Source organism: Pezoporus occidentalis, unplaced genomic scaffold, assembly GCF_034315485.1.
Source record: "Pezoporus occidentalis ecotype Australia unplaced genomic scaffold, CSIRO_AGI_Poc_V1 ctg97, whole genome shotgun sequence".
NCBI lineage: Eukaryota > Metazoa > Chordata > Aves > Psittaciformes > Psittacidae > Pezoporus > Pezoporus occidentalis.
In genome coordinates, this window is record NW_026916336.1 from 581,361 (window position 1) to 601,971 (window position 20,611).

General features: G+C 39.7%; 1 protein-coding gene across 2 annotated transcripts in view; it reads right to left on the reverse strand.

The window, feature by feature from the left end:
• The window catches only part of RYK (receptor like tyrosine kinase), a 53,418-nt gene that overhangs the window by 22,792 nt on the left and 10,015 nt on the right, over positions 1-20,611 (reverse strand). Inside the window, exons 2-9 of one of the 2 annotated variants that reach the window (XM_062606556.1) lie at positions 15,507-15,628; positions 14,680-14,779; positions 13,381-13,515; positions 11,549-11,605; positions 10,813-10,957; positions 7,518-7,618; positions 5,144-5,269; positions 2,159-2,245 (exon numbers count right to left, since the gene is read on the reverse strand). In XM_062606556.1, coding sequence (XP_062462540.1) covers positions 2,159-2,245; positions 5,144-5,269; positions 7,518-7,618; positions 10,813-10,957; positions 11,549-11,605; positions 13,381-13,515; positions 14,680-14,779; positions 15,507-15,628 — 873 coding nt within the window. Of the gene's footprint in view, positions 1-2,158; positions 2,246-5,143; positions 5,278-7,516; positions 7,619-10,812; positions 10,958-11,548; positions 11,606-13,380; positions 13,516-14,679; positions 14,780-15,506; positions 15,629-20,611 lie in introns of both variants that reach the window. The other variant, XM_062606555.1, reaches the window with a different exon arrangement.

Sequence of the window (20,611 nt, forward strand, 5' to 3'; positions counted from 1 at the left end):
GAGAAGCACCATGCTCAGTCTAAGAATTAGGGGCTAACTTTTTTGGAAACTATATTACATAAAAATAATAGTCAGAAATGTTTGGCAGGAAGGGGCAATAGAAGAGGGCAGAATTCAGGAAAAGTTCCCAAAACACTGAAAAGATCCATACTTTTTTTATTTCTTTAAATAGGGGACACTCCTTTGCTTCTTGCTGGAAGTCACTACAGGAAAATACTTGCCTTTATATAAGAGGACTATTACTTTTGTTAAAGATATGACAACTTCAGTAGACACAGTTCTAACTACCACCAACATCCTAAATGGCATCTTACCAACATCTTCCAAAGGGGCAGCATATCTACTCTTCAGAAATCCTCTCTGGACTTTACAGGGAGGAAAAGTGCTACAGAGTGAAAGTATACCACCTTAGAGGCACTCCTGAAGAAATAATGGAAGCATCTTGTGACTACAAGAGTAACTGACACTCTGATTATAGGAATGCCCATGAGGACATGCAAGAGACAAGAACAGAAAATGTGACACTGGCAAATCCCCACTATCCAGCCTTCCATGAGTCACATCAGGAGAAATACAAACAGTTGCTGCAGAGGACAGAGCAAGTTCTGCTGTCTGACTCAATGCTGAGACAGATTTACTCACAGTTTACCCTCCTGCTGCCCATTAAGCAATACTTCCCCACTGGTACCCATCCCACCTTACAGTTCAGCCATACCAGACTGATTCAGAGGTAAGGATTTGTTAGGCAGGAAAGGAAGCTGATTTCACACTGCTTGTGTTCATAGAATCACAGAAAGGTCTGGGTTGGAAGGGATCTTAAAGTTCATCAAGGACAGTGACACCTTCCACTAGACCAGGTTGCTCCAAGGCCCATTCAACCCGGCCTTGAACACTGCCAGGGATGGGGCAGCCACAGCTTCTCTGGGCAACCTGTGCCAGTGCCTCACCACCCTCACAGGGAATAACTTCTTCCTAGTAGCTGATCTAACTCTATCCTCTGTCAGTTTAAAGCCATTCCCCCTTGTCCTGTCACTGCAACAGCATCCATCACAAAAACTGCCACTTCACATTGTTTCAAGAACTAAGAGCCTCTTCTTTAGCTACTTCTATTCCAAATGAGGTTGACTTCAAGAAACTCCTCCCCTTAAAGTGAACACAAATATTTTTCTAAGTGGCTCTCCAAATAAGCTTTATTATTATCACAAGCATCTGATTGTGTGAGAAACATACCAACTATAGGAGGTTGCTTCTTTTAAACAATGTATTTTTCTTAAAAATGGCACAGAATGGGTAGAAGAAAGATTCAACACCAACAAAATTCAGCAGCTTCACCAATTCCCACCTTCCTCTTCAAAATGAGTCTCTTTAAAAATTCCTAGCCAGGCCAAAAAAAAAAAAATTTGAAAAACTTATAGAAGCCTAATTGTTTGGTTTGGGGATTATTTGGAGGTTTGGAGGTTGTTTTAAAGAGTTAAAGAACTTGTAAAATGAAAACCAAAAGGCAGTAACGCACCACCTGAAATGACAAAAGTAACTGGTGAAGCAACTACTGCATGAGGAGTTCAGCAAAGCTGTTTTGAAGTACTAGAAAACTCTGATAATGTGTGTAAAGGAAAGGATGTTATGTGGACTCTATGTAAGATATATGTAGGCTATCTGTAATACAGTTTTCACCTATACTTACCTTGTTGTTTCTTACGTCTGTCCATCATGACTTAAACCACTCCAACAACATATTTCTTGAACAAGGATGGTATATTTTTATAAATTATGTTCTAAATATTAATTTTTATGCTTCAGTAGCAAAATTTAGGGATAGCAGAAACTATGCCCTATCTTCTGTACAACCACATATCTTCATAAAAGGTTTTAAAAACGCACTGCAGGTGCCTTTTTCAGCAGTTTGCAAGGAAAAAGATTGTGGATGGATAGAACAGTGACATGCTAGAGGAAAAGAAAAACACACATTCTTCTTCCATATAAGATTTCTATTCTCTCTGGCTGAAGGCAGCATCCAAATTGCTTTTGCTTTTTAAGCAGTAGTAATTTGCATATTTTGGGGAGGAGGGGGTTGGTTTTAAAGACAGATTTGATGCACTCAGCACGCACCACAATCCACACAACCGGACAAAAAAAACACTCCTTAATGCAAATGTACCTTTAACAGTTTTGACAAAAACTTGTTTCTCTTTACTGGGGTCTTTTTCCTCTATTAGAATCCCGTGAAAAATGCGCCCAAATGTTCCTGTGAAGAGAACATACAGTAAGTATGATGTGATTAACATACACTGGTAACATTAACAGAATTTCAGATTAAGAAAACTCTACCTTAAAACATATCAGCCAAAGCAAAACCTTAGAAACAGTTGCAGCTGAAGCCTAAGTCGCAAGTGCCCTACATTAAGTCAGCAATATATAACCCAACCACTTCTCCAGCAAGAGGTGGATTCAGAACTATACGCAGTAATTGCTGAAAATTTTAGGTAACTAGAACTTAAGGGGACAACTGTGAAAGTGGACCCATAACACCAGCAGAACAGAGTTAAATTAAGTATCAATACCAATGATGGGGTTATTTTTGGTAGCTCAGTCTTTGACAACTGCACTAAACACCAGCTCCAACCTTTTCTCACACAGCCAGTCTGGAATTCTCCAGCATTTCTCAAAAACATGAATTTTGGTTTGGTTTTGGTTTTTTTCTTTAAATCTTCACAGGGCAATACCGGTTTCAGCCAACCTGTACCCATGGAACAGTTTGAAACAAACAGTAGCCCACTATTCAAATGTTTCACCTCAGCTGGAAGGTTTTGGGTTCATTTGGGTTATTTTTTCAGTCTCTCCAACATTTTTGCATTCACAAAATTTTAATGATGCTATTGCAGGAAGAGGAGCTACAGCTGGGAAAAGAACAACTACAGCGTGGTAACACTTTGAACTGAGTTTTTATACAACTCGGGTTGGCAACACTTTTCTGTCACTCTATCACCATGGCACCAATGTGTGCATCATCTTCATGCAGTCTAACCATAAATATACAGGATGAATTATTGAACAGTAAACTAAAACCTTCCTATCTCAGCTCTTGAAGACACCAAGTGCCTTAAGTATGTATTTCCAATACGCAGGTGTAAGTCAAAGGGAAGAGAGCATCTTGTACTGAAATGTGTGCTGGTATGAAGCTATCTGTAAATGCTGAAATTAAAGAGGATGAGGAAGCATGTAAGAGCAGGTATGACTAGAAAGTAGTTTTCATGCAATCTAATATCTAAACACAGTAAGACTGTAACAGGGTTTTGTTGTTTTGGTTGTTTGCTTCTTTTAAGCAAAAAAACAGTAACCTGAAAGACTGGTGGTATGTTAGCAGGAATTAGATGTCACTGGTGTGCTGTAACATTTAGAGACAGCACTGTGAACATGCTACTTCTGTCTTGCTCTCCCCAAGGCTTTTCCCAGGTTATGCTGTTTGTATTCCAGACTGACATCAAAGCCATTTCTCTTCTTCACGAGAAAACAGTAAAAGGTACATGTACTGTGAACATCCATTTGCTAAAGCACACCTATTTCATAAGAAGCTTTTGTTGTTTTTTTCTTAAGACACCTACATTTTTGTCTTACATCTAGTAAAATATGAGCTTGAGGCAGGTTCAGAATCAGATGCTGTGCAAGCCCAGCAATACAAAAGGCCTGTACAGACCCATCTTCCTTTGCACTCTCTCAAGACCTGGTGCTTTACACCACAGCAGAACCATAACACTCTAAATTATCTGCATGTTAAGGTAGGTTATATTATGGAAGCTACTTTGATGTTTATACTGAATCTCTAACTAAGATCTGCAAAACATGTTCAAGTTCCACTGGCAGCACTTAGGAATTCTTAAAAATTTTATGCAGACATTTCTATTACTCACTTCTTCGCCTCTGAATCTGTTTTGTTCTTAGATGACAGAGACTCAATTCCATTACAGTCCTGAATTAAAATTGATAATTGTTCATTAGGACCTGTCTTTAAGTTCTCTAACTTTTGATGGGTTTGACAGGCTAAAATAAGAGCTGGAAGCCAAGAAACAAGATCCCAGTGTTAACTGAGTCCATATCGCATTCAACAGCCATTTAAGCTGTATCTGGTGGACTAGAGCAGCTTTACTACTTGGTGCTAAGCATCTGAAGCATAGCTGCAGCACTAAGTCACTTCTGGTCATAGGATGACTCTTGAACATTACAGCTACAAGCAGCAGACAGTACAAAGGAAAACAAAGCACAACCTGCATACAAAGGAAGCTTTTTGCAGAACCACCATTGGAGTGGAGCACAAAGATACCTCCATAGAGATTTAGAGGCATACATTAAACAGGAAGCATAGCATCCTCCCACTGTTTTCAAGGCAGCAATGCAACACATTTAGCAGTTCTGCCTCCAAAGGATGAGCGCCTCAGATCTCCAGCTTCAGAAGTTTGATTTCTCATGAGGCTCAGGGAACACAGACTCGAAGGTTCAGCAGTAAAGTATAATGACTATTATTTAAATATTTAAGACTATTTCCCAAATTCAGTCTCAACAAGAACCAATTAATGTTGTGCATGAACACTTCCAAAGTAAACATTAATCAGGTAATCTCTGTATTCTTCATATTGGAGCTGTAAATGTTGCATCTGCTGACCAGATTTCCAATAGGAAGCTATCAAATTGAGACAGTGAGATTTGTCAGCTGAGGTTTCTGTGGGCGTCAGGGTTTTTTCTGTTTTCCATTTTTCGTTGTTGGAGAATCTCTCCTGTAGTAACTTACAAAAGTGAGTTACTTTGCTGCTGACAACTGATTTCCTCATTCCTTAACCATCTAACCCTTTCCTTTAAATAAAGGACCTTTAAATAAAGGACCAGATTATTATTACAACAGACAAGCTGAATGATTTACTGAGAATGATTCGTCGCTTCCCATTCTAATGAATTCTGGAAACTGCTTTCCCCACCCAACCCCCCCAAACGCAAAGACAGGTCTTCCTGCAAAAATTCTTCTCCTTCACCACAGTTATAAAGATCAGCAATGTCATCCATGATTAATTTCTGAAAAATCCAGCTATTAAAAAATATATAGACATATATATATACACACACACATTGTAGCCTACGAGTGTCCTATTAATACCTTCTTGAAGCACATCTTTTAGAGTGATCCTCTCCCTGGAGATGGCTATGTCCTTCACTTTAGCTTTTGCTTCCATTAGAGTGACACTTTTAAGATCATTCTTCTCTATCCGTAATGTAGGATAACCTGAGGAGCCAGCAGAGCCAAACAAACCAATATAAATACCCTTATAGTAAGAACACAATCACATTGCTTCACCTCAGCACCACCTACAGGTAAAAAGACATGGAAGCAGCATGTATTTAAAAATACTGTTTGTTAGTCTTTAAAAGAATAGTAATGTTTAATAGTATTAAACAACAACAAAAAAAAAAACAAGCCATGTGAATGTAATCATCTGCAGGGAAAAAGATACCACCCAGGAATTTTATGTACAGTCATGCAATCAACTCATTATTAACAGCAAGTAAACGCCTTATATACCGAAGTCAATTAACATGACACTGTTTCCTTGTTGTCAGGGAAGCGCAAAGACCACAGTCAAGAGACTTGGCGAGGAAGATGCCTTTCACCAGCAGAATATAACGAGAACTATCAGTGCCCTCTTCTGGCACTTCTAGACATCTAGATACAATACAGACAGGCCTGCATATTTCTGTACACATTTATGAATTATCATGGAAATCTTGAAAATTACTTTATTTACTTGTTACTGAAAAAAAGTTAACTCAAGTGTGGAAGAACTGTTCTTCCTGTTGATCTCATGCATGTAGTCTGGGTTTGCTCAATCCAACCTGGCTTGCTCAGCATGGACAAGGCCCTGGGGAGACCTTAGAGAAGCTTCCAGCATCCAAAAAGACTACAGGAAATCTGGAGAAGAATTTTTTATATGAGCACATAGTAACTGGACAAGGGGGAATGGCTTTAAACTGACAGAGGACAGAGTTAGATTAGATGCTAGGAAGAAGCTCTTCACTATGAGCGTGGTGAGGCTCTGGCCCAGGATGCCCAGAGAAGCTGTGGCTGCCCCATCCCTGGCAGTGCTCAAAGCCAGGTTGGATGGGGCTTGAAGCAACCTGGTCTAGTGGAAGGCATCCCTGCCCATAGCAGCCGGCTGGAACTAGATGAGCCTTAAGGCCCTTTCCAACTCAAATCAGTCTGTGATTCTGTGAATCTTTTTTCTTCTTATACTTGTTTTTACTGTTTCCTATGCTACTGGGGATGTCTCAAAACAAGTAAGACACGTTCTGAAATAAGGACTAAACACAGCAAACAAGTGCCATTTAGGCACAGTGGCTACCATGCTCATCAAGGTGAAGACGGTTTCATCATCACTATGGTCTTGGTCCTCCCACCTTTTGCCAGAGGGTCAGTTATAAGTTTCTAGGGATCATATTCACTTAGAAGGCCATACCCTCTGAACACCCATCTTAGTGCTCTTACAACTATGCTATAAGCCAGTTCAGAGACCCAAGTCAAACAAAAACCCCATCACTCTACAGAAGAAGTCAAGGTTGGGCTGGCTCAGCTCCCCACATTCTCTTGCAACCTAGCAGCATAAGTGCCAGCACAAGGGAAAGGCCCACAGCCAGTCAAATGAGACTGAACGGCCAAGGAACAGCACAACAAATGTGGCCCTATGCCATCCAGCTTCCCTACAGTCTGAACAGTCCTTGTAGTGATGCAACGTGGAACATCCCTCCACTAGAGGGGACAGAAAACAACTGGAAGAGTAAACACCTCACAGATAATAAATACCTTCAGTAATCGCAGAATTAACACAGAACATGGCTAGTATCAGTCACCCAATCAGTCTGTCAAGGACCATACAAATCATTGCCAACCTTCCTTTTAATTCACTGCTCTATTTCATGCTTTCAAGCAAAGCTGTAAACTAAAAGAGATCATGAATATATCACCTTTGTAAAGCTTTCTTCCCATGCATTTCCACTGCAGGTTGCAGAAACAAGATGAGAACAACATAATCATCAGTAATACATGCTGATGACATCAGCTGCTTTGGTCTCCATGCATGAACTCATCCTAGAGCTAGGTGGATACTTCCACTTTCTATTCTCTTCCAGCTCTATACCACCCTCTGCTAGAGCTGCGTAAGGCAGCTTCTTTCCAGTGTTAAGAAAACAGAAACTTCACAGATACTGGTGAAGTCTTTCTGGCTGACTGATGTATGTGCAGGGAGAATATCATGTTGGACAAAACACGGGATCATGATCATGTGATGACTCCTGGGCTCCACTACTTAAGGATGCCTCAATTACCATGGCATGGGTGGGTAAAACCACACACCACGTGAACTTGAGAGGCAAACTGACAGCCAGAAGATTCTCTTCTATTTGATACTAAACCGGTGTGACTCCTACCACCAAATATTCCAGCTGTGCATAAAAGGGTCTGTAATTAGATTAACACTTACTGGTTACTGGCGTTGCATTGTTCGGTGTGTCAGCTCGCAAGTACTGTGTTGTCTGTGTGGAAGGCTGGGATAAACCTTGTGAGCTACTGCTGTCACTAATGCTGTTTTAAAACAAAAATGGACATGAACATGACTGCTTGACACTGGAATAAATAAAAACTTAATTTACCAACGTTAAATCCAGAAGATTTTCTAGGCTTGATTTTTAAAGAATGGCATTTTTAAAGTCTCTCACATATTAAAATGCATTTTGGGAAACTCAAAAGTCTTAACACTTCTGTCCTTTGAGTGTGAACAACTTCTTACTGTTTTGTAGAATTTGCTGTTTTCCAGTACTTTTCCCCCACTTTTGGAAAATCAAGCTGACAAAACATTTACTGCAAGAACCTCCCATCATCCCAGAAACAACAACAATACTACATTCCAAAGACTTGTATGCATTAATTTCATTGTACAGATACCCCACTGAGACTCAATGAATACACTTGTTTGGAAGGAGTAGCCTGAGCAAAAAAACATGAAGCACCCATAACACCCTGCAAACCTTAACCAGCTTTTTGCAGCCAGAGTGATCTCCTCTTGCTCACTTTGGGCATGTTAGTTGCTCTTTAGTTCCTGTGCTGGAGCAAAGATCAAAAACATATTCCCTACAGTTCACTGCTGTAAACAGTTGTTTGCCTTATACAGAAGGCTGTTTTCTGTCCTATCCTCACAGACAAAAACCCTAAAGAAAGAGCTGCTGCAGCTGTAATGGCCTAAGAACAGGCGAGCAAGTCCTGGCAGGCAAAGGCAGTACCTGTTACTAGCTCAGATGGCGGGGCTGGAATAAACTTTTTTGATGTCCCTCCCAAACACAAACATTCCCCCTTTCTTTTGAAACTTAAAATCTTCTCCACTTCTGCTGACTGTATCAGGAGAACAAAGAGACTGGTTTGGGGAAAAACCCTCTGCCTTACCAAATAATCAAGATTCCATTTGCTTCTTGGGCTGCTACTGAGCACTGACCAAGCAGTGCTAGCCATCCTCACAGGATTTTTAGACATACTTAGTGATGCCCTAAAGGACCACTGTTAGCTTTGAAGCAAGACTTCCTTTAAAAAAACCCAAGAAAGCCAGTCAACTGTTCTCCACTATACCATAATCACAGATGAACCTGCTGAATTTTTTCTTTAGAACTAATTCTCAATACAAACATCAGGCTTACTGATTAATAGCTGGCCTCAAGCTCTCCTTAGAAACCCTTTTTAAAGTCATTCCCACACTCACTGCCTTCCAGCTGTAGGGGTCCAGCATAGTTTTCAGCACAAGGTTAAAAGTCACTGTTGGTGGCCCCCATTTCAACTTCCTTTAAAGTTTCTGAATGAATATTCTCTGGTGCTGGCAACTTACTACTGTTTATTTAACTGTTCGCACTGCTGCGACTACAAGATGTCTCAATATGATCCACTCTCAGAGAGCTGCTCAGAAAGATGCACCCTGGCACGGTCACTGCACTAAACACTGATGTGGAACTTGCATTTATGGCTGAAAACTCCTTTTGTAACTTGATCATCCAAGAGCCCTATAGATTTCTTTGGCTGGCTTCCTGCTGCAGGCAACCCTGAAAAAGGAATTACTCTTTTGATGCCTGTTGCAGGTTTGAAAAACTACCTTTTTGCTTGGCTTCAATCTGGTTTTCAGGTTTTACTTGCTCATGTTCATACACTCTCAGTTTTCTCACTTGCACACTACATCAGCTTTTTGAAGGATGCCTTCTAGCTTTTAATAACCTCCGCTATCCTGCTGTTAAGCCATGCCAGCTTTCTCTGGCACTTTGTCAAGTGCCTGTGATAGGCATGCAAGCATTTATTCTGAACTTTCAATACAAGGTTCTTACATAGTCCATGTGCAGCCTGTAAACTCAGCGGCCTGGCTTCAGTTTCTACTTAACAACCTTCCTCATTTTAATTTAGCTCTAGTTTTCGAAATTAAGAGTATCAGGAGTGGGGTTTTCAGCCTCTGTTGCTCCTGGAAGGTCGTTAACCCTAATGATGGTATCATCTTTGAGTCAGAACCCCTTCACAGCAATGTTCTGAGCTTGCAATTCAAAACCAGATCAAAAGTTGTTTCTTCTATCACGAGTTCCTTGACTAAATACTACAACAAGCAGTCACTGATGATACGGAATGCTAGGGCATTAACACTAAGGCTAAATTTTAACACCGAACCAGCTTCTCAAGCAAGCACTGAACCATCCCCTCAGTTTCTTTCCTGGTTCCTGTGAGTGCTGTCTGCTCTGAAAAACAAAACTCCAGATCCTGATTTTCAGGCACATTTTGCCTGTGCTGCACCTCTGCTATGACACTAGCTGACCACAGCTCTTACCCAGAAGCCCATCCAAGGTTTTGTCAGGTCAGGAAATTTTGGGCTCAAAAAACCCCAAGTCATCACATTGCTCTCTGAAGAACTAAATCCCACTATCTGCACAAACCTCACAGAAATTATCAGAAAGCCATATACCAATTTAGAGCAAATTCTCTAATACCTGCAAACCACAGAGCATTAACAATAGATGAATTTTTAGCTTGTATCTCCACAGAAATCAAGTACAATGGAGTGGATGAAAGGACATTTGATTACACTAGGCTGAGACAAGTCTCTCAAAACCTCATAAATGACACTATTCACACTCTACAAATGTAATACTTTTCCTTTCTGAATTAAAGCAAGCTGCACATCCTTGTACTTGGGGTCGTGCTACAAGTCCTCTTCAGATGCATGTGCCAATTCAGCTTTTCAGAGTTGAAAATACATTTGGGAGAACGCCACATTTTCAGCTTTATAACCAACCAATTGTAATCCCCACGCTTTACCCCAAGTCCAAAGTGAATATTGGTAAATCAATCAGAATAGAGAAAACTGAAACTCAGAAAACTGAAACTCAATCTCCTGTAAAAGTCAGTAAAAATCAACTATTTTCAGTGTGCCCAGTTATCTGTCAAATTTTCCTTCAATTCTGACAGTCCCTGCAGATCTGCTTCCATCCAAACTTCCCCACTGTGCGCCATCCACACAACTATTCTGGAGAAAACCCAGCAGCCACAAACCTCCCACCCCATAAGCAGCAAAGAACACGCAACTGCTGCCATTCTGCTGTATGGCACTTACCACAGCTCTACACAAGTCGTAACTGCTACTGCTCGACATCAAGAGTGGAAAATGCAAGCTACTACAGAGTGCTCATTTTGAGACCAGAACTCCCACAAACCTGAGTAAACGTGCCCCAGGAAAGTATCTGAAAAGTCTGAATACATACCTGTCATCCAACTCTATCCTTTTCATGCTGTGAAGATGCAAGACAGCCAATATTATTGCCACCAGGAATATAACGGCACAGCACACGCCAACACTGATATAAAATACACGGGTAGAAGTGGTGGGAGCTGCATTTACAGGATCAACTGAAAGAGAAAGGTGAAAGTTACTGAACCTTTCTCAAAAACAAGCAAACAAAAAGAAAACAAACATTTTGTTAGTTCCAGCAGGCTGACACTTCAGGAGGGCAGTGTTGCTGTCCCTAGACTCACCCCCAGTGCCCTACCACCCAGGTCTGCTAGGAGCCAGTCTGCAGAGGAAGACAGTGATACACCCCCAAAAGACTGGCCACCGCGGTTGCTGCTGCAGCAAAGCAGGGCAGGGCACAGCAAGGCACTCAACACCTGTATTTATTTTTTGGGTCAAAAGGAGGGTTCCTACTGAAGGATAAAAGCTACTCAAGAACCTCCTAAAATAGTCTTGTTGGCCCTGCTGGTTCTATCTCACACAATCCCTTGACCTTCCTCCATGGCTCCCATGCTGCAAACACAGTAGAAGCATGGACAAACCAAGTCTGCAGCTCAGATGAGCCCGAACAGAGCATGTGGCATGCATATGCTAATTAAGCCTGGAAGAACAGGAGTCACCTGCACACCAGCACACACACCAATACATTAAATAAAATCAGATTAATACCTAAGTACACCAAAATAAGTTGTGCACTCAGAAGTACTCACAGATAGTCTTGCTGCTGTTTTTATCAGATGCTGGAGATTTTACTTCTGGTTCAAGCTCTAAACAGATGAGAGAAAACCATTAAGTTCGGTATACATTTATTATTGCAGCCCTTCACAGGAAGTCAACTGCCTTATTTATGGAAAAACAAACCTGCTTTTCCAAACAGGTGAGCCGACTTCAGGACTACAATTATCTCCCGATTTCCATTTTAAAAACCTAACCACTGTACAATAAAAATCACACTTAAGATGCATGGGTCAGGTATTTCACCACTGATACACATGTCCATTGAGGCCATGCTTGAACCCACTGAATCTACCTACCTCAAAAAACCTTCCGGCTTGTCCACCAAAGTCCAAAGCAGCAACAGTAGAAAGAGGAGGTGCAGAGTATATGAGTGTATGCTAAGACACTAAATAACAAAGACCTCACAGAATCAGTTACTACTGGATAGAAAATAATATCTGAAATGTTTAATCAATACTACCCTGACCTTTTTGGAAGAAATTCTGGCTTGAGTCTAAGGCTACTCATCCTAGGAAAAAGTAAGAGATGCAGCCATGGGCACTGTGCCTTCTCAGCTGACGCTACAGTCATGAGTATTTTAAAACTGAAGAATGAAAAAGGTTATGCCTATTTTAATGCTCATAAATATGGAAAAAAAGTAACCGGGACGATCACTGTCATTGAAATTCTTACGAACCCACAGAAACATAATCTTTGCAAGAATTCTCTGCTTAATTTAGGAAGTGGTTCTATCTCACACACCCAGGTAACTGTGAAGTACCTACGGAAACCTCCTCTGCACATTCAGCGGCTCAACAAGCTATGAATGCATAAGCAGTGCTGACTTCCCCCACCTAGAATCTTTGAAAAAATACCTAGGTTAAAAAAAATTGCAAATTATCAGCCAGACCTCCATTTTCGCTAGAGATACACTTTAAATTAAGAATGATCTTCCTATAGCATCAGCACAGCACGAGCGTCACACTATTATGTGCTAAAAAGCCATGCTAGCCCTTTCACCCACGCCTTCCAGAAGTTCATCCTTAGATATTCATACTGAACAGAAGTGACAAACACACCTCTGAAAAGCCAACTACTGTCCTCAAAGGCTTCAAGTAAACTGAACAGAGCCACAGTGAGCACATAGATAGAAAAGTGGTCATCGTCCAAAGTTGCCTGAGAACAGGCCACCATAGCCATTTTTAAGGAGAGGACAGTTCTTGAGTCTTTACAAGATAATTTCCTTCTGATGCCTATGAAGCTACAAATAGGAAGTTGCAACAGGAGACAGACACAATCCAAGAACAAATTGTGCCTGCAGATTCCCAAGTCAAAACCCAAGAGTCGATCCGGGATTTCTGAAGTCTGCATTATCTACCAATATCATTTTGTACTCCAAGCCTTAAAGACTAACACCTGCTTATAATCACTAAACAGCCAATTTTAAGTTTATCACAATTTATAGATTAAGTAGATTTTGTTGGTAATTCTTAGAACAATCCAAATATTCAGAGTGCTGCAGTTTTGAAGAATTTGTTTCTTCCTTCTAAGCACAACAGAGAAAATGCTTTTTGCTATATATGTAAAAAGGTCTGTCAGCACAGCAGAACACTGGTGGAATTTTTTCATCCATCAGATTCTCCTTTTAAGAAAAGTCTCCATTCATCCCTGAAAAGCAGAATTTTACCTGGTTTCTTCCTATCCTCTTCAACATTCATTTTCAGGAACTGTCACTTGTGTCCTGGTTCATATACCTTCCCACTCCTTTTTCCTATCATACTTTAAACACTAAAAGCTTTTTAGTATTTGAAACTTGATGCCTTACTTTTGTAGCACATTTTCCTTCGCTTGAAATTTAATACTGTGATGTTTTTTGATGAATTTATTGTCAAGTTGAGCTGCATTAGTATTGTGACCTCAGAGTCAAGTCTGCCAGTGCAGGAGAGTTCAACACGAAACACTGCAAACAGACAACACAACTGCATTACAATTCAGTCTGAGCACTTTTCAGACATCCTGGTGAAAGAACATTTAAATGATAAGGGTCTTTTAAAATTATGCTTATAATACACATTTTTAAAGAACGTGCTACTAAGAAATGCTGTTTTAGTCTTCATGCTTTGTAATTTCAGACAACTATTAAAGCAGGAAAGGGCATAGATTTGTAATTAGTTTATGCAAATTGCATTAAACATTTACTGATTACTAAAATTGTATTTGTGGATAAATGACCATTAGCCATCCATTAGCTCTGGAGTTCAAGTGCTGTCACAAGAAACCTCCATTACTACAGAAAACCAGAAGATTTAATTTTCCTTGTTGCTTTTTCAAGTGCTATGAAAGTTAGCTTTTTTTTCCACCACCAGTAAGCTTAAATATTCTGGTCTCTGCAAATCTGACTGGAATCAAAGCTTAAACTAATATGGCACTTTTTATTTTCTAGTTTATAGGCCAGTATTATTTATGCCAACAGAGCAAACACAATAAGCCTAATTCCCCAGTGTCTGCTTTCATAAAGTAGTGGTATGCAACCAAAGCATCTACATATATATATATATATATTTCATTTCCCCTTGAGTATCTAACAGAGCACAAGACAGTGAGAAACCATACCTGAACAAGCTTCAGTAATGATAATTTGCACATTTCCCGAAACCAATGCTAGTGTCTACAGTATAAAATCTACGGAAGAGCTAGCATATATTCAAAATAGTTTTCTCAGTTTTAAACTTACCAAAAACACTTCAATATATTAACAACTCCCACACACCTTGAAATGCCATCTCTATAGGCTAGAGAAATTAAAAGGTGTGGATTTTAAAATTCATGCACATGTTAATTATTATTATTGAAAGAGAACAGGAACCTTGCCTTGTGTGTGTATGTATACATAGGAAAATGAACAAGGGTGAAAAAATATTACTCCCAGATTAATAGTTTCAATCTATTTAGCAATACCCTTTTAGCAATACCAGAATTGTTGCAGAAGCATGTAAACATATGTTTAACAGAGGAAAATTACTCTTATACAAGACTACACACATTTGGAAAGAAATTAAGTACCACCTGAAAGCATCATTAGTATCAGCACTAGCTGTGCACTTCTGGGGTGTTACGGGTTTACCTGAAAGGGTGCGAGGAACTTCTCCTTGGAGAGAAATGTTGGCCTGGGGCATGGCCATCGCCATGGGATTATCTACCTGAAATCCCAGTTTATACTCAACCTGTAGCAACAATTGGGAAACAGAAAACATGTAAGAAATATCTATAGTAGTAAAAAGAAACGCTACATAGTCATAATTATTCTTGAAATTAAAAAACTATCTTTAAAACAAACAAAACAAAAAAAAACACCATCCGGCAGAGACTAAACAAATCATTTCAGAATAAGAAAAAAAATCGTTAAGTAACTGGAAATCCTTCAAAATGTAAGAGCATACATAATCTTTATCACAGTTACTGCTGCACACTCTAGCCATAGTGATTAAGTGAAATAAAAATCCCTTTCCATTTAATCAAGGCCTGGTGATAACATACTAGATGCTAGTTTTATAGATTCTTGACTCCAAACATAGGTTTCTAGAAATCTCTAAAATGCAATTGCTCTGCATTTGATTTCCAGAGGCTTCAGTTCACGGATGCTCCTTCTGTGTGTTCAATGCGCCCCTGGAAGAGATTCCACAGCCAGTAGCTTGGATATATACATATATGGTCTGCCAGAAGCAAGAAGTAGAAAATACTTCAAAAGAAGTGATTAACATTTATAAACCAAGAAAGGAACAGTTCGGATACATATTCTCTTAACTTACTGCCTGCAACCATAGAAATAATTCTTTTGCCCCTAGTATAATTTTTGCAAAGAAAAAAGCCATTACATTACAACAGTGGGTATTCCCTAAGCAACACAGATCATGTATCAAGCACTCCAACACAGACGTTATGTCTGCTTACCTTAGATTTCGCATGCCAGCTGAAGTGAAGATTGTTGGTCTCGCTGGGTATTAAGAGATTGAATGACAATGCATAGTGATTAACCACATCATTCCTCACATAAGACAACTCTGCATCAAGACCTGTAATGAGAAAGAAGAGTAAGACAGGGAAGAACCAGAAGTAACACACTGGAAGAAGCAACTCTCAGTACCACCAACTCCACTTATATTTGAATGTTTAAGCAACTACTTCCTCAAGTTTATAAATTCAATTGCAAGTTTGGAGATGAATACTCATGCAGGTCAGCATTAACAAAAGTGCTTCGAATTCTTACAATTCAACAATTTCAGAGATGCTGCAGCCTAATGAACAGGTAAAAGTTGGAATGGGAAGGAAAGAAACGTAACTTTTCATACAATCTTCCAAAAGAGTCATTACAGACTCTCCTGAATGTAGCCCTGTCTGCTTCTGGGAATCACAGGCCCAATTTCGGTCTTATCTACAACCGCCTACACTCGAACTGCTTTGGATCATCAGCTTGTTAACTGCAGGTAATTCTTCCTGGAATAGCACATTTCTTGAGACACATAAGTACTATGGAATTAACTTCAAGGTAATTAGATCATAACACAAAACATAGTGAGAGAAGGAATGTCCATTTGTACACCAAGTACCTTTCCCTTTTTGGACATTTTAATAAACCTACAGAATTGAAAGACCCACAAAACTATTTATTACAGAGCACTAAAGTGCATTTTTCTAATTAAGACACATAATCTGATATTAAAAATACCAAAGCTGCTGTTACCTTTTGCGGCACATATTCCAAGGTCACAAAGAATATAAGAACACAGGGTACAACTCTAAAGCTTGCCCTGGGTACTATTAGCAATTAGTGATAAAATAAGCACTACAAGTTAACTCACTTCCCTGCAGCTGTAAAATTAATCCCAGCTCTATATCCTCAGGACAAAACCATAATGTATTTGTAATCAGTACTATTTTGTCTTGTGTCATACTGCTCTTCCTCCTTTGCTGCCACTGAAATGCTATTCTGGCTCAGCAATACAGTGACATGCTAAGAGAACAATTAGGCAAACCAGACACAGGTGCATGCTCCAAGCATAATCCATGCAGAGGAAATAGAGTTCAATTAAGGTATCCTGAAGTTATTCCAAGAATATAGAGAATCATGAAAGGGTTGTGGGCTTTTAAGTAAAAAAAAAGGTAACAACTGAACTGTGTAGACAAGCTGCATTTAAACAAAGCTTAGCTTGAGAGAAACAGTTCCTCCTGTTTAGTGCAAAAACTGAGCATAGAGCACTGCAAAGTGATAAGCTTTCTCTTATTCCAGAACTTTATTTAATCCACCTTGTTTTCCACAAGATATAGAAATGCAGCCAAGATATTCCTCTTCACTCTGGTTGCTGTTAACCACTGCTGGCTCATTAGTGTCCTGAAACTTAATCAAAACCCAAGAGTATGTAACCACAGATACTGGGACGTGGGTAAGAGGGAGAACCCTAGAGACTGGATGCGTGAATCAACAGACCAGAGTAATCCCAGGGACAACTACTCAAGATCTTGAACAGAAAAAGATGCAGGTGAAGCCTTATGTGCTGAATATAATCAGCCTGAGACAGTATCTAAAAAAAAGGTTAAACTTTTCTTTTCAGATTTGTACATTTTTCTACTCAATAATAAATGGCAAATGCAAAAATACATCCACCAGCAAGATAGGGAGGAGGGGAAAGCACAAACAAACCTTGAAACAAAATAAAGCTTGGAAAACACATTAAAGAAACAGTTTTAAAACATCAGCTGTAGTTCTGCTTTGGCAAGCCTCCTTAAACAATCTATGTGCAGACAAGGCACAATGCTAAAGGATCTGGTTTCTCATTACTTGGAATTGACTAACCTACACCAACCCATGTGAAAACAGCAAAACCAATGCGCTGCTCCGATTTCCAGGCAAAACCACCACCCTTTTACCCAGGCAACCCCTAAATCTCATTAGCTTTCACATCTTTGTACCTCCCAGTCTTGAGCGCAAACCTGAAAGAATAAATTAAACTTGAACACAAACAAAAAGGTAAATTTAAGCAGCACCACAGAGAAAGTCTGTCATTCTTTGCACTGTTTAACATAACAAAACATTTGAAGAAGCTCAGAAAGGAAGGGGAGAGGCCAATTTTCATTCCCAAATACAAAGGATGCTGGGCAGCCCTTGTGTTCATGACAAAATTGAATCATTTCAGTCTAGCTGCCTAACAAAACACCTCTTTGCAAATGTCCTTGTGCAAATGCAGCCTAGCTTCAACTATTTTTTTCCTCTCATTTTAAGCACACTATACAAAAGAAACTTTCCTCTATCAGCATGTGAAGAACTAGATTTTATTCTTACAAAGCAAATCTATCCTACAACATGCACTAGTAATAACACATCCTTATTAAGGACAACAACAGTGTTCAGGAGTCTGTTACCTGGGGTTCTACTTCATTACTTACTTGTTTCAAGCTATCATAACATTATTCTGGCAGACTTTGCCTATAATCAAGAGACAGAAAATAAACATGCAATGTAAGAGTTAAATGAGATTGCTGTTAGACTAGAGCTAATGTTCTTAAGGCAAAAAGTAGTATTTCATGAAGAACAGACTGGTAACACTAGTTGGCATAATCAGCTCTCCCAGCTGCTTACCAAACCCTGTGGTAGATTCCTGCCAGCATACAGAAGTGACTGAAATTAGTGCCTGCTTTCTTAGTATGCTAGTCTAATTTGAAAGAGTTTCTTCTGAAGCAGCTGAAAAATCTCTTGCAGTGTGACATCAAACCCCTACAGTTCTCATGCAGAAGCCGCTCCTGCTCCTGACTCACAATGAAATCAACTGAGTTATACAGTTAAACAAGTTACTATCTTTTATATAAATATTCTAGTTGTTCAGAGGCTTACATGCTCTAGATAACCATGTCCCCACTCCTGAGCAGCTCATCCAGGTTAGGTCTCTGGCCAGACCAGAAATTTCCACTCCGTGGTGAACATCCACATGAAGGAGCATGAACCTCAAGCTTCAACATCCCTTCACCACCATCCACTCCCCAAGTCTGTGTGTCCCAGCCCATAAACACACAGGATTCTCCTAGCAATGGACAATTCACCTTGTTGAAGAAGGATACAATTTTTCTTCTCCTTCCATTTTCCTTTCATTGAAAGCTCACCCTAAGTGCAAAACACTGACTAAATCCTCAGCTTTCCTTTTTTTTAGAAACAGGTTCTGCAAATGTTTACTGGAAAAATTCTACTATTTTCATACCATTAGCCTGAGTACAAGAAAATGGGGCAGAAGAATTAAAAATCAGCTCTGAACTACTGAATTTTTTCTTTTTTTCAGAGTAAACATTTTTCCAAAGCAAGCCTTCTTAGTTTGAATGTATTTAATCAGTTCACTTCAACAGTCAGCTACACAGGGCTGAAACTACAACTTTAAAAAAAAATAAAAGAGGGAATCAAATACAAACTGACCCACATGGATCAATTTCCTTTAGAAAAAGCAAACTATTGGAAATATAATACTAAGATCTGAATATACATACACACACTTCCTATATCCTTGTATATATATATTTAGCATATACAATGAAAAAAGTGAACTTTCCTTTAATAGAGTAAGTAACAGGTTATATAGTTTTCTACTTGCTTTTCTACTTAAGTTTTCCACAATGCTACAGTCTGCCAGTTATAGGTGTTAGTCAGGAATTCAGGCTGAAATACTTGCTTTTAAAAGTCTTACATCCCAGACTCTCTGGAAAAGATGACTGACTACAGAATCACAGACTGGTTTGGGTTGGAAGAGACTTTAAAGCTCATCCAGTTCCAATCCCCTGCCATGGGCAGGGACACCTTCCACTAGACCAGGCTGCTCCAAGCCCCATCCAGCCTGGCCCTGAGCACTGCCAGGGATGAGGCAGCCACAGCACCTCAGCACCCTCACAGGGAAGAATTTCTTCCTAATGTCGGTGACCTATACAACAGGCATGGAGAAATGGGACAGATGGGAATAGGAATGGTACAGATACAGGGTTGGAGGTGACTGAAAGGGAAGTCTATAATATAAAAAAATAAAATGAGCTTTGAGCAATTAAGCAACTTTATTCTTAGCTCACACAATAGGTATAGTTATGAAATAAAAATTTAACTTCTCAGTAATGGCAAACATCTCAATTATTGTAACATGAAGTTTGATGCTCCTTTTGAATTAGAATGAAAGTAAACACTGAGACTAGAAAATAAAAAGAAAGGTCCCATTCATGTCAACTGCAGATGCCCAAGAGTACACACCCTGAAATTAAATCACTTCAGATCACATGCTCTTGAACCGAACTGCTGTTATTTTCCCAGCCAAAACCTGATCATCTAACAAAGATACATCAGACATCATCTGGACTTGTGAATAACATGCATTTGCAATATTTTAATGTCATCTACCCACAGAAGTTGTGCCACTTTATGTTTGTTTTGGGTTTTTTTAAGTTACAGCACTGCACCCACATGTTCATTCAGTCAGCCCTGTAGGCAACAGCATAAGGTACAACAGCATCAGTTACCTGCACTTTATGTTATGGAGAAACTTGAACGTATGCAAGTCAACCTACAGGGGCTTTTAGAAGCCCTATCAAATGCCTCTGGCTCAAGATCAGAGGGGTCATCTCCAAGAGGACCTTATAGTAGGCATCTGCTACTGAACTCCAAACCAAGACAAGAAGGCCAACAAAGCAGTATTTGTGTCACTTAAGTAAGCTTCAAGTCAACAGAATGTGGTTCTTCTGAGTGACTTCAACTACCCAGACATTTGTTGGAAGAACAATACAGCAGCTCATGTGTCTCAGGCGTCATCTATCAAGATCTTGGAATGCATGGAGGACTGTTTCCTCAGACAAACGTTAGATGGGCAAACCAGGAATTGAGGGACTGCTGGACTTGCTACTCATAAACCAAGAAAACCTGCTCTCTAGTGCCTCAGTTAGTGATAGCCTCAGCTGCAGTGATCACAACCCTGTGGAGTCTGGGATCCAGCTGAGTGTCCTGAAGGTTAGTAAAAAGGGGTTTGATTTTAGAAGAGCAA